The 14,873-nt window shown below is 40.7% G+C and overlaps 1 protein-coding gene across 4 annotated transcripts in view; it reads right to left on the bottom strand.

The window, feature by feature from the left end:
• Positions 1 to 14,873, bottom strand: part of LOC132817207 (collagen alpha-3(VI) chain) — an 82,933-nt gene that overhangs the window by 42,903 nt on the left and 25,157 nt on the right. For 3 of the 4 annotated variants that reach the window (XM_060827495.1, XM_060827498.1, XM_060827497.1), the window contains exons 6-7: positions 4,538 to 5,176; positions 447 to 1,085 (exon numbers count right to left, since the gene is read on the bottom strand). In XM_060827495.1, coding sequence (XP_060683478.1) covers positions 447 to 1,085; positions 4,538 to 5,176 — 1,278 coding nt within the window. The remainder of the gene's footprint in view (positions 1 to 446; positions 1,086 to 4,537; positions 5,177 to 14,873) is intronic. The other variant, XM_060827496.1, reaches the window with a different exon arrangement.

The following is a 14,873-nucleotide window of genomic DNA, read 5'->3' as shown; positions in this document are numbered from 1 at the left end:
ATTCTTTGGATTTCAAGAGCGTATTTGTCTACAGGGTAATTTTTAATCTTTGTGGGTTGGTTTCGCATATATGAGGTTTCTGATTAGTTCAAGAATAAGATAGTTCCAGAATTTAGAAATGATGACAATTTTCCTGTTACGATTTCCACAAATTCCGTACTAACAAACATACCAAATGGAGGACATTTATGATCTAATTTTAATAACATCTGTTGATATTTCCTCAGCTTTCATTCCCTAAACTGCACCACAATATTTTCAGTCTTCCACTTTCAAATGTTGCCTTATTCAGTCCCTGTTTTTGGACCATTTGTAGACCAGACATATTGCATTCAGTCTCATGGCGATGTGTTGGTAATATTAAAGATTTCTATTAAGTTGATGGATATGTCAACCTTAAAAGTAATACAATGAGCTCTTAACAACATAACATTTTAGTTAGATACCTTCTGTAGGTGTAACAGTCGGTTGTCGAATGTCTACTTTTAGCTCATCGATAATTATTTGTGGAACACGCAGCCTTTGTATTTGGGGCAATATTTTTTCTTGCACATCTGATAGTGAATAGAAATCCCTTAGATTGTAAACCAAACTGGGTTCAAATGCCATTTCATTTAGTTGAGCTGTGTCCATATTTCTGACTCCAATGGCAAAGGTCATTATAGCAGCTTGTTTCAATGCAGTTGCAGATGCTTTGATATCATCCCCAGACTTCCCACCAGTAATCAGCACTAAAAACTGAGGAACACCCTCCTCTTTTCTGCTGCCTGAAGACTTGGTAAAGTGGTATCTGAGGACAAAGTCCAATGCTTTGCCAGTGTTGGCTGTCCTGGCACCTTTAAATCTGAGCATTCTCAGTAGAGACAGCAGTTCATCCTTTCTTGTGTAGGAGTTAAGGTAAAACTCAGTTTCAGGATTATTACTGTACAGTACCAACCCAGCTTGCACTCTGTCACGTCCAATGTCCAGGTTCTCAATTATTCTTATGATAAAGTCACGCACATATGGTAGATTTGAATTCCCAATATTATCGGATTCATCAATCAGAAACACAATATCTTTCTTGTTCTCAGCTTCGGGTGTAACTAGAAAAAAAATACAAATAATAAACCAAGGAATATGATTACTTACAAAGAAAATTATCGGAATTAGATCAGAGATATGGAATAAAGCAGAGGATTCTTGCACCAGATTTAAGGCTGTTGCTGTCAGAAAAAAAGTATAAAGACAACAGTCAAAATGATCAATAGTCAGGCAATGGCAAAATTCAGCTAAAAAGAAGAGAGTGAGAGTGAAGGATTGAAATACATAAGGAAAATAGATCAAACATAATGTTTTAATTCTGTTATTGCAAATGCAAAAGGTACATAAGAGTATTTGATAAGTTCAATTCAGCTAAATAGAAGAGAGTGAGAGCGAAGGATTGAAATACATAAGGAAAATAGATCAAACATAATGTTTTAATTCTGTTATTGCAAATACAAAAGGTCCAGAAGAGTATTTGATAAGTTCAAGTTGTTGTTGCATGAGTCTTCAGAAATAAAGGTTGTAGCCAAAGTTTTGCTTCAGATAATCTATGTGCAGGGTTGTGAGGAATGGGAGGCTCTACCTTGCTTAAGATTTAACTATCATTGCATTTTGTCCTTTCAAATGCTTTTTTTCACAAGATCTACTTTTCCGTCCACAGGAGTTTTTAGGTTATTCCGTCATTCACATCAATGCCAGATGCCCTCTTAATCAAAAATAAAACAAAGAACTGCGGATGCTGGGAATCTCAAAAACAGAAATTCCTGGAGAAACTCAGCAGGTCTGGCAACATCTGTGGAGAGAAAGCAGAGTGAATGCTTCAAGTCTAGTGACCATTCAGAACTACAGATTTACCAGGATGTTGCCTGGGCTGGAGAGTTTCAGTTATGAAAAGAGATAGGATAGTCTAGATAGGACAGTCTACTTAGAACAAAGGAGATTGAGAGGGGACAGACTGAAATATATATAGATGGATTAGGTAGACAGGGAGAAACTTTCCCTCTTGATTGTGGGAATTCAATGATCAGGAGGCATTGATTTAAGATAAAGGCAGATAGTTTAGAGGAGATGAGAGGAAACTTGTTTTTCACTCAGGGTGATGGGAATATGGAACTCACTGCCTACTAGAGTGGAAGAGACAAAAACCCTTATGACATTTAACAAGTATTTAGATATTCACTCAATGCTACGGAACACAAGGCTATGTGCCAAATGTTGGAAAGTGAGGTTGGAAGAGTTAGGTGTTTGTTTTTGAAAGACGCGGAAGTGTTGGGCTGAAGACCCTTTCTCTGTGTTGTATATTTCTCTAAGACTATGATCAGAACCTCCTGTCAGAAATGCAGAATTCTTTCAGTATGGACAAAAAAAAACAAGGAGAGTGATGACAAGTGGCAATTCTTCAAAAATGTTGCTCCTTAACTTAAACATGGGCCACATTAACCAATATGAATTATCCAGGAATCCATATGAAGTAAAGTGAATGACTGTTTCTTTCATATACAGAGGAACCTCGATTATCTGAAGGACATGGGCGGGGAGTATTTTGTTCAGTTAATCGAATTCTGGATAATTGAATGCCAGATAACATAGTTTAGCCAAGCATAGAGACGTTGTAATCTAGCGAGATAATTCAATAGTCAGATAATGGAATGCCAGATAATTGAGGTTCCTCTGTAGTTGTTTCATGACCCTATTGATAGACTGTCAAGCAAAGTACTGAGAATGACAAATTACAACTTGCTCTGTTCATACCACCTAATGTTCTTTGTGAGGTGCACTTAGTTCAATAGAAACAATTTGTTTAACTAACTTGATTGAATTTTTGTGAAACTAAAACGTCTGATGAGGGTCATGTGATTTGTGTTACATATCAACTTTTCAAAAAACATTTCATCGTACATAATAGACTTGTCATCAATGTCAAAGCCACTGGAATAAAAGCGATAATGGCAGCAATGTTGGTTGAGTATCAAAAAACAGAATATTTGACAAAAAGTTTTCATACTGAAGGAAAGGTCTCCAAAGGTCAGTGCAAATGACTTGTGTGTACAGAGCACGATTTCAAACTCTGCTGATGAAAGAGAATTTGTAAGATTTGTAAATTGTGAGAAGGATGTTGATAGAATTCAAGAGAATATTTACAGGCTGGTGGAATGGTTAGACACATGAAAAATGCACATTAATGCAGAGAAGTATGAAGTAGTACACTTCAGTAAGAAAAATAAATATGGATACAATTCTGAAGGGACTGCAGGAACAGAAACTCATGATTAAATGTGCACTGATCATTATAGCTGATGTGACAGGTTGCCAGACTGCTAAAAAGGTATATGGTACCGTGGGGTTTATAGAGACACTGAGTACAAATATAAAGAAGTTGTGATGAATCTCTCTGAAAGAGTATTCCAATGTCAACTGAGTATTGTGTTCAATTCATGGACTGTGCTTTTGGAGGCAAATGCAGGCTTTCGAGAGTGTGCAGAAAATATTAACAGACATGAAATTCTTCAGTTCTATGTGTTGATTGGTCTCATTCTCCTTGGAAAAGAGTAACAAAGAGATGAAATTTGATGGAAATATTCAAAATAATGAGGAGTCTGGACAGAGTAGACAGACAGAATCTGTCGCTAAAAGATCAAGCAGCAGAACACAGGGGTGAAGTTAAGTGGCAAAAGAACCAAAAGTGATATCAGAAGATGTTATTGTTTAATGCAATAAGTTAGTTGTGCACTGCCTGAGATTATTGTCAACGCATATTTAATTGCGACTTTCAAAAGAGAGTTGGATAAACAACACCTGAGATTTAAAAAGAAAAATTTTATAGGGAAAGGGTGAGGAAATGAGAGAAGCAGAATTGCTTGAACAGATGCCTAGAGTGGATTTAACAGGTGGAATGGCCTCCTCCTTCAATTAGAGTCATTGAATCATAAAGATGTACAGCATGGTAACAGACCCTTCGGGCCAGCTTGTCTATGCCGACTACCAATCTAGTGCCATTTGCCAGGACTTGGCCCATATCCATCTAAACCCTTCCTATTCATATACCCGTCCAGATACCTTTCAAATGCTGTAATTGTACCAGCCTGCAGCTCATTCCTCTAGCTATACATCTGGCAAACAGCTGTCAGCTGTGGGGAGGATAGTTCAGCATCACTAATCTGGAGTGTAAATAAATATTATATTGAGTTAACCAAAACATTGTCTATCGAATCTACCACTTATAAACAAAGCATAATCCAGTCTAAGATGTCTACTTGATTCTTCCTGTGAACTGATAATGGTGACAAGTTTAAGATGTGAGATGAATTGATTTATTTTTGTTGATTTGCTTTGAAAATGGGTGGAAATTGTAAAGTCTTTATTTCAGGGCATGATCTGGAAAATATCAAACACATAGGACCATTTCAAAATCCTCACCTACCCTGATGATAAAGGTATTAGTTCTTCCCTTGCTAAGAATGAATGTTCTGTGAATAAGGTTGAAGTAAAGTCGAGAACAGAATCCTTTTACCTTCTGCAACAGTATCCGTTACTCTTTCAGCAATTACTTTTGTCTTGTCCTCAGTTATTGGTGGAGCAGCCAATGTCAGTAATGAGGATGTCACTTGTTCCTTTATGTCTGGTAGGGATTGGAATTCCTGTACGCTGAAGACCAGACCTGGGTTACTTGCAATTTCTTTCATCTGGGCTGGGTTAGCATTCCTGGCTCCTATAACAAAGGTTACCAAAGCATCTTGCTTCATTTTATCTGCAGGTGGTTTAACATCATCTCCAGAGCTTCCACTAGTGATGAGTACCAACACCTGAGGAACACCTTCATCTTTCCTACTTCCTGCAGATCTAGTGAAATGATAGCGGAGGACAGAGTCCAATGCTGCTCCTGTGTAAAGGGTCCTCCCGCCTCTTAGTCTGAGCCCTTTCACATGCGTTAGAATTTCATCTTCAGAAGAATACGTATTCAGATAGAATTCTGTTTCTGCGTAATTACTATACTGCGCCAGACCGATTCTCACTCTGTCACTTCCGATATCGAGGTGTTCCAATATACTTGACAGAAAGTCACGGACTAAAGGAAAATTTGTCCTTTCAACATTGTCTGATGCATCAACGAGGAACACAATGTCTCTCTTAATTCCTCCTTCTGGTGCAACTGGAAGAAATAGCATAATTTCTTGTAAAATGCATAAAATTAGGAGAAATTGAATAAAATTATAAAAATTCTCTTCTCTACCTATAAAATTAAGGAATGATCTAATTGGGGGGTGATTATGATAGTTAAATGAATTGATAGGAGAGTCCATAACAAAGGGGCATTAGAGCTAGGTTAATCCAAGATGATGTCAAGAAAGATTGTCTTCACACAAGGGCAAGGGAAGGCGAGAACTCACCCACACACACAAACAAACCTACTGAGATTGGTACGGTGGGGTTTGGCAGCCAATGAAATGTTCAAACTGTGGTTAGCAAAATTTTTTTTAGACAAGCCTAGTATAAATAAGAGAAACTAAGTGTAAAGATAAAGTTATGACATAAATGAGGCAGAATTTAGTTAGAGATAGTCCAACCCATCCATGCCGACCAGACATCCCAACGCAATCTAGTCCCATCTGCCAGCACCCGGGCCATATCCCTCCAAACCCTTCCTATTCATATACCTATCTAAATGCCTCTTTAATGTTGCAATTGTACCAGCCTCCACCACATCCTCTGGCAGCTCATTCCATACATATACCACCCTCTGTGTGAAAATGTTGCCCCTTAGGTCTCTTTTATATCTTTCCCCACTCACCCTAAACCTATGCCCACTAGTTCTAGACTCCCCCACCCCAGGGAAAAGACCTTGTCTATTTATCCAATCCATGCCCCTCATGATTTTGTAAACCTCTATAAGGTCACCCCTCAGCCTTCGACGCTCCAGAGAAAACAGACGTCGCCTATTCAACCTCGCCCTATAGCTTAAATCCTCCAACCCTGGCAACATCCTTGTAATTCTTTCCTGAATCCTTTCATGTTTCACAACATCTTTCCGATAGGAAAGACACTAGAATTGCACGCAATATTCCAACTGTGGCCTAACCAATCTTCTGTACAGCTGTAGCATGACCTCCCAACTCCTGCACTCAATACTCTGACCAATAGAGGAAAGCATACCAAACGCCTTCTTCACTATCCTATCTACCTGCGATTCCACTTTCAAGGAGCTCTGAACTTGCGCTCCAAGGTCTCTTTGTTCAGCAACACTCCCTAGGACCTTACCACTAAGTGTATAAGTCCTGCTAAGATTTGCTTTCCCAAAATGCAGCAGCTCACATTTATCTAAATTAAACTCTATCTGACACTTCTCAGCCCATTGACCCATCTGGTCAAGATCTCATTGTAATCTGAGATAACCTTCTTCACTGTCCACTACACCTCCAACTGTGGTGTCATCTGCAAACTTACTAACTATACCTGTTATGCTCACATCCAAATCATTAATATAAATGATAAAAATTAGTGGACGCAGCACCGATCCTTGTGGCACTCTACTGGTCACAGGCCTTCAGTCTGAAAAACAACATCTACCTTTGAGCCAAAGGCAAAGACTGATTAGGGATAGTAAACATGGTTTTGTGCATGAGAAATCATGTCTCACAAACTTGATTGAGTTTTTTGAAGAAATAACAAAGAGGATTGATGAGGGCAGAATGGTGGACATGATCTATATGGACTTCAGTAAGGTATTCGACAAGATTCTCCATGGGAGACTGGTTAACAAAGTTGATCTCATGGAATGCAGAGAGAACTAACCATTTGGATACAGAACTGGCTCAAAGGTAGAAGACACAGGGTGCTGGTGGAGGGTTGGTTTCTGTCCCTCAGGATTCCTTCCAATAACTTGCCCACCACTGACGTCAGGCTCACTGGTCTATAGTTCCCTGGCTTGTCCTTACCACTTTTCTTAAGCAGTGGCACCACATTAGACAACCTCCAGTCTTCCGGAACCTCACCTATGACTATCGATGATACAAATATCATAGTCAGAGGCCCAGCAATCACTTCCCTAGCTTCCCACAGAGTTCTAGCATACACCTGATCAGGACCTGGGGATTTCTCCACTTTAATGCATTTCAAGACATTCAGCACTTCCTCCTCTGTAACATGGACATTTTTCAAGCTGTCACTATCTGTTTCCCTACATTCTATATATTCCATGTCCTTTCCCACATTAAATAGTGATGCAAAATACTCGTTTAGTATCTCCCCCTTCTCCTGCGGCTCCACACAAAAGCCACCTTGATGATCTTTGAGGGGCTTTATTCTCTCCGTAGTTACCCTTTTGTTTTTGATGTGTTTGTAAAAACCATTTGGATTCTCCTTAACTCTATTTGCTAAAGCTATCGTGAATAGCAGAAAAGACCAGAGGGTCTGAATGGCCAGCGCTGCCTATTTTATATCCAAAGGAAATGTTGTGGATACATAATTTATTTGTGAATGACAGCCAAATCGCTGGATTTTTTTTAAGGGTCCAACAGTTTCTGCTCAGTTATTTACAGGAAACGTGTTAGTTTGAAAGTTGCAAGAGGTTCCTCAGGGGTAACCAAGCCAATGTCACACAATTGACAATATTGTCTAAAGTCAACATTTATAGCAAAAAAATCGCAGGGTCATGCAACTGATACGATATATTGAACAAACCTAGATTGCTATAAAGTCTTTCATCTTTTAGAATGTGTTGCAGGTTTCCTTTCATTAATATGTAATATGTAACTTAAAAGAAGTTCTAGGATTTGATATAAATTCTGTGTTTTATGGTTCTGCTCCACAGCTACCTGATGAAGGAGCAGCGCTCTGAAAGCTAGTGCTTCCAAATAAACCTGTTGGACTATAACCTGGTGTTGTGTGATCTTTAACTTTGTCCACTCCAGTCCAACAATGGCTCCTCCACATCATCGTGGAGAATGTGCTGTGCAGAGCAGTGCAAATGGAAAGGACTTCAGATCTCTTTGCAAGTATTCCTGCTCAATCCTGGCTGAGGGAGTGGAAATAGAAACATAAAAACACTATTGCATCAGCACTCAGTTAAGGATTTTGCTCTGACAGGAAATACTGACTGCAGAATAAATGGCAATAAAACTGTCAGATCCCCAAATTCCTACATCCCAACCAGGTTCCATCATTCATTAACCCTTGACAAGAATGGTGCCTCACAGTAATGCTGGGGGGAGTTATTCAGCCATTCAGGAGCATTCATAGGCCCATATACATGAAAGCTAAGGACATGGGATGTCAGCATTATGAAGGTTATAATACTATCTCCCAGGCGATGTTAAAGACCAGAGGACTTAGATTGAGCTAATTGCCGAATACATAGGAGGCAAAGTAATGATCAAAGCTACAAATATTCTCCACATGACAGCATTGAGAAGGGGAAAAGCAGTCATGAGTTATGGAGAATGTAAAGGTGGCTCTACGGCAAGCTTTCACACGAGACATGAGTAGTCTGATAAGGGCTGGAAGGTCTGATTGACTCTGTCAAGATCACAAATGAAAAATTTACACCTTAGCTCAGTACTCCCATGCCAAACATTTGACCACTCAACTCAGCAGCTTTTATTAGCTTCACTAAGGTCAAAAGGAAAAGGAGATGAAGGAACTAACAGTATGAGTGGAACAGCGACATGGTGCTCAGGGGTTAAAGCTGCAGACACTCAAGCAGTCAATGGAGAGAAGAACCAGTGTCTTCAGCACTGTAAAACAGTTTACCAAGGAATGTTATACCTGCAGATGAATGAAAGACAACACTGGAGGCATCTTTGTGTGGCCAGAGATACCATCACCTCCATCTTCCATCTTCTACAGACACATCTGCAGCATTGTGACTTGGGACTTGAAACTGAAGTTCCAGTATCAAAAGTCCAAGTCAACTGTTACTTTCCAACCTCAACCAGAGATATGTGGGACATTGCCCAATTGGCCTCCCACATTCATGAGTACACAGATGCCCTTTCCAGGAAAGGAATTCACTTCGTTTAGTTCGTCAATGACCCAGAGATTCAAGGTGTCCAAGCCATTTGTTGTGGAGCCACGGATGTGTTCCTTCAGGTATAAAGGACCATGGACTGCATACAAGTGGTACTGAGAGCTCTCTGGCATCATTCAGCTAGGTTCAATGATAGATGAGTTGATCAGTTATTTTGTATCAGTCTTCACTATGTTCAATCAACATTCTAGAAATATTTGTAAATCAGGAAATGGAAGGGTCTCAATATGATTACAGTCACCAGGAAAGTGGATCAGAACAAATTGTTGAAGCTGTGAGCTGATCGGTCCCCAAGTCCTGATGGACTTCATCATAGCATCTTAAGAGAAGTTATTTGAAAGATGCTTGATGCACATGTTTAATTTTCCTATATTTGTGGAAGATTCCTTCAGTTTGGAAAATAGTCAGTGTAAGTCCTTTATTCAAAAGGGAGGGAAAACAGAGAACAAGAAACTACAGGCTCGTTGGTTGAATGCCTGTTGTAAAGAACATGTTTAAAGTTATTAATGAATATGTAATAGCACAGCACTCAGAAAAATTCAAGGTAATCAAGCAGAAACTACATGGTCTTGTGAAAGAGAAATGATGTTCAACCAATTTATTTCAGGTTCTTTGAGGAAGGAACATTTGCCATGGATAACCGGGAACCAGTGGATGTATTGTAAATACATTTCCAGAAGGCATGCGATAAGGTGACAAATCAAATGGTTTTGCAGAAATAAACGATAAAAATATGTAAATGATATTGGTGAGAAGTTGTGAAGTTGTGAAGAGCACAAGGAGATTACAAAGGAATGTAGATAGATTAAATGAGTGATCAAGGAGCTGGCAAATGGAGAACAGTGTCGGAAAATGTGGAATTGTCCATTTTGGCAGGAAAAATAAAAATAAAACCATTTTATCTAAATGGTTAAAGATTGCAGCACTCTGAGATACAGAGAGACCTGCATATGCTTGTGCATGAACCAGTAAAGGTTAAAATGCAGTAAATAATTAGTAATTTAGTAAAACTAATAGAATATTGTAATTTATTGCAAGGGTATTTGAATATTTAAGAAAGGACACTGTGCTTTAGTAACATAGGTCACTGAGAACAGCAGATTTGGGTTACGGCTAGGTTTAGGGTGACTCTGGACTGTATTGGTCACCTTACTTTAGGAGGAATGTAAACACTGTGGAAACATTTCAGGGAAGTCTTTTTGGATTAATGTCTGGGCTGATTTATGCAGAATGACTGGGCAGGCTAGGCTTCTATCCAATGCAGTTTGGAAGAATAAGATGAAGATTGGTTGAAACACATCAGACTCTAATGGGTGCTGGCAGTGTAAATTTGAAAAAGACATATCATCAAAAAAAATGAATCTATAACTAGGGTCCCCAATTTAAGACAGGGAAAATATACTTCTTACAAAAGATTGAGAATCTTTTGAACTCTCTTTTTCAAAAAGCCTTGGGAACATTGTCTTTGGGCATTTCAAGGAATGGGTAGCTAAATATTAATAAGAAAGGGGTGAAACATTATCATGGGTAGATAGGAATGTGGCATAATTCAATCTTATGGTGCAGTTCCTTGACATTCAATGTTTTTTCCATCAGTGAATCAACATTCTCGAGGTTACATTGACCAGAAACCCAATGGACTTGCCACATAAACACAATGACCACAACAGCAGGTCAGAGGTCAGGAATACTTTTGCAAGTAACTTACCTCCTGACTCCCCAAAATCTGTCCATCACCAATAAGACATATGTCAAGAGTGTGATGGAATAATCCCCACTTGCCTGGATGAGTGCAGCCCCAACTACACTCAAGAAGCTTGACAATATCCAGAATAAATCGGTCCATTTGATCACTCCACAAGCATCCACTCCCTCCAACATCGATGCTCAGCAGTGGCACTGTGTACCATCTACAGGACGCACTGCAGAAATTCACTGAAGATCCTTCCAAACCCACCACCACTTTCATTGAAAAGGACAAGATTGGCTGATACACCACCACTTGCAAGTTCCTCTTAAAGCCACTCACCATCCTAACTGGGAAATATATCATTGTTCCTCCAGTATCACTGGGCCAATATCCTGAAATTCCTTCCCTAAGGGCATTGTGGGTCCACGTAAAACATACAGACTTCAACAGTTCAAGAAGGTACCTCACCACCATCTTCTCAAAAGTAGCTATGGCTTTAAATGCTGGCTAGGCAGCTGTAGTCATTGTAACAAGGTCAGCCAGATGGACCTCATAGATTAGGAGTTCCCTGATTGGGGATGTTAATCTGGACCAATCAGGGAGCCCCAGCTAACAGATGTAAACATGAGTGTCTAGGGTTCTGTTCACTCTGAGAGCTGGCTCTGAAGAAACTGGATCGATATCAAGGACTTTCCGTGTGTAAATAAAAGTGACTTGGTGACAGGATACCAGCCACCAAGGAGTTATTTCATTGGTGATGAGAGACAAAACTACGCTGCTGAATAAATTTGTTCGCAACTGTCATCTTTCAGTTGGGGTAAGCATTTCCAACATCATGCTTTTTATTTGGGAAGCTCAACTCATTCAATCCTGCAGTTCGAGACTGGCCCAGTATGTGGAAAGAATGCATTTTTTTTCCAGGCAAATGACACTGGGGCAGATGAAAAGTAATGAATTAATTTTCCTGAAAGCTCGTGGACCCAGACCTTTTTCAGTTATTAGAAGTCTGACATTTCCTAAGGCATCAAATACTAAAGTATCTGATGTTGACATATTTAGTTCAGGAATATTGTGACCCCAAGCTTCCTTTAATTTTGAGATGTTATTAGTTTTACTCAGCAGTTTGAGAACCGGGGAGTCCGTATCAGGATTTTTGGTGAGGTTATGATGACTAGCAAAGGCATGTGACTTTGGTTTAACCCTGAATGAGATGCTGAGAGACTGTTTGATATGTGGGATTAACGATGTAACAATGCAAAAGTGCCTACTACTAGCTGAAGCCCAACTGGTCTTCAAGCAGGCACTTCAGCTGGCTTTACCATTGGAAAATGTAGCAAGTGGAGCTTATGGGTTACAGTGTACACTGTTGAAAGTGGACACCCTCACCAGACCAACTGAGGTCGGGGGACACTAACTGAGTGAAGGCAATTGCACAGCCTCACTCAGGTCATATCCTGAACAGGGGAACTCTAGGTCAGCCCACAGCAAACCCCCGAAGCAAAGCCAAGCACTGGCCAAATGGTTAAGATTTTTTCAATATCTGGTCTGGCAAGCCATTGTAGTTGCTATAGATAAGCAGACTCAAGACAACAAGAGTATCAAACTGGGCCTGAAATGAGTAGGAAAGCTTATCGGCTGGTATCCAGGAGACTGCACACCCTTGGAAGCCCACCTACATCAGGCTTGGAACAGTTAAATTGCTCAGCAACATCCAGATCAGAACAAATCAAAATAAATGTCTGCATAAATGGTCACCCGGTGCTAATGGAAGTTGATAACGGTGTGACTGTACCAGTGATTACAGAACCTATCTTTAACAAAATTCGCTTTGGACTCCAACCCTTAAATTTGCATAAGGTCTCAAATAGACTGAGAACCTATCCGGAAGAACCACTCCAGATTAAGGATACAACTTTGGTTCGGGTCTTGCAGCCAGTTCAGTTACCACTGGTGGTACAAAAAGATCGATGGGGTAGAATTGGTTGAGAAAGATTCACCGAGATTGGCTGAACATTTAGATTAGAGAATGGCCGCCTGAGTGAAGTCGTAATGAAATACCTGGAAACTTTTCAGAAAGGGCTAGGTTCTATCAAAGGAGCCAAAGACACTTTACATGTTAAACAGGAAGCAATTCCATGATTTTGCAAGGCCCACCCAGTGTCAATTGTCTTACAGACAAAATGCGAGGGAGAAAGCAGAAGGCTGGCAAGCAAAGGAATCATCAAACCATGCAGTTTGAGGAACGGATAGAACCAGTTGTACTAATTGTGAAGCCTAGTGGGAAGTTCGCATTTAAGGGGATTTTAAACAAACAGTAAACCGCTCCTCACAGTGGATAATTACCCAATCCTTCGCCTAAAGGATTTATATGCAAAGCTTGCTGGGGAGCTGTCCTTCACAAAGCTGGACATGAGCCATGCGTCCCTGTAATTATGGTTAGCTGAGAATTCCAAGATGCATGCTACAATTAATATCCATAAGCATCTGTATCAATATATGAGACTGCTATTCATGTATCATCAACCTGTGCTATATTTCTTCAAACAATGGAGAACATTTTACAAGGTCAATTCCAGGTCACCATTTATCTGGAAGACATACTAATACCAGTGAATAAAAATAATGAGCACTTAGACAACTTGGACAGAGTCCTTAGAAATTTCTCCAAGGTGGGTGTATGGCTTAGAAGGGAAAAACATGAGTTCCAGGCATCCCAAGTGACCCTACTTGGGCCAGAGAGTCAATAAGACTGTGTTCTACATGTCTGAAAATAAGTAAGGGAGATCAAAAGTGCCCCAGCTCCCATGTCTGTACTGGAGCTTAGGTCTTTCCATGGATTGGTGCATTATTACATAATCTGGCCCCATCGTGACCCCCTCACATCTGCTATTGAAGAAAGGTCAGCCTTGGAAATGGTCTCATAGCAAAGACATGGCCTTTAGGGAAGTGAAAAAAAAAAAATTTTAAAAGGGCGGCACGGTGGCACAGTGGTTAGCACTGCTGCCTCACAGCGCCTGTAGACCCGGGTTCAATTCCCGACTCGGGCGACTGACTGTGTGGAGTTTGCACGTTCTCCCCGTGTCTGCGTGGGTTTCCTCCGGGTGCTCCGGTTTCCTCCCACAGTCCAAAGATGTGCGGGTCAGGTGAATTGGCTATGCTAAATTGCCCGTAGTGTTAGGTAAGGGGTAAATGTAGGGGTATGGGTGGGTTGCGCTTCGGCGGGTCGGTGTGGACTTGTTGGGCCGAAGGGCCTGTTTCCACACTGTAAGTCTAATCTAAAAAAAAAGCAGCTATCATCGACTAAGGTGTTGATCTGGTGCTGACAGGTGATGCCTCCCTGTACAGTATTAGGGTAGTGTTGGCTCACAGTGGGCCCAATGGAGAGGAACACACAATAGGGCTCCCTTCCCAGACTTTGGCAGATGTAGAGCACAAATATGCCCAGATAGAGAAGGACGGTTTGGCGGTCACCTTTGGTGTGAGAACATTTCACTAATACCTTTATGAACATAGATTTGTAATAGTAACACACCAGAAACCACTGCAAGGGCTACTTAAAGAGGCCAGGGCTGTGCCACCTACAGCTTCAGATCGAATTCAGTGGTGGGCTCTCATTCCTAGGTGCATACAATTACCATTTGGAACACCGTCCAGGAGGTCAAGTCGCAAACGCAGATGCCATGAGCCGCCTCCTACTGGCAGATGCATCAGTGGTGGCCGCTTGAAGACTCTGTTCTGATTTTAAACTATCTGGACACTCTTCTGGTCACCGCTGACAATATGAACTGTGGACACAAGAAGATCCAATCCTAGCAAAACTAAAACAACTGGTGGTGATGTGGGAAACAAAAGGGCCGTCACAACCAGAATTGAAACCTTTTATAGTCCCAGTTTGACCAGATCCCTATAGAGGACAGCATTTTATTCTGGGGAGCAAGAGTGATTGTTTTGAGCAAAGGTCACCGCTGGATAGTGGCTGGACTCCAGCAAGGTCATTCAGCTGTGTCCAAAATAAAGATGTTTTGGCAGGAGGCCAGGATTATATGCAGATATAGCCACGTTGGTGGGTAGTACCCATAGTGCCAAGAAGGACAAAAGCATTATTGCCAGCAGGTGCCCCACATTTATGGGAAT

Source organism: Hemiscyllium ocellatum, chromosome 7, assembly GCF_020745735.1.
Source record: "Hemiscyllium ocellatum isolate sHemOce1 chromosome 7, sHemOce1.pat.X.cur, whole genome shotgun sequence".
Classification (NCBI taxonomy): domain Eukaryota; kingdom Metazoa; phylum Chordata; class Chondrichthyes; order Orectolobiformes; family Hemiscylliidae; genus Hemiscyllium; species Hemiscyllium ocellatum.
Note: the sequence above shows the minus strand (reverse complement) of the source record. Positions and strands in the feature narration are given on the sequence as shown.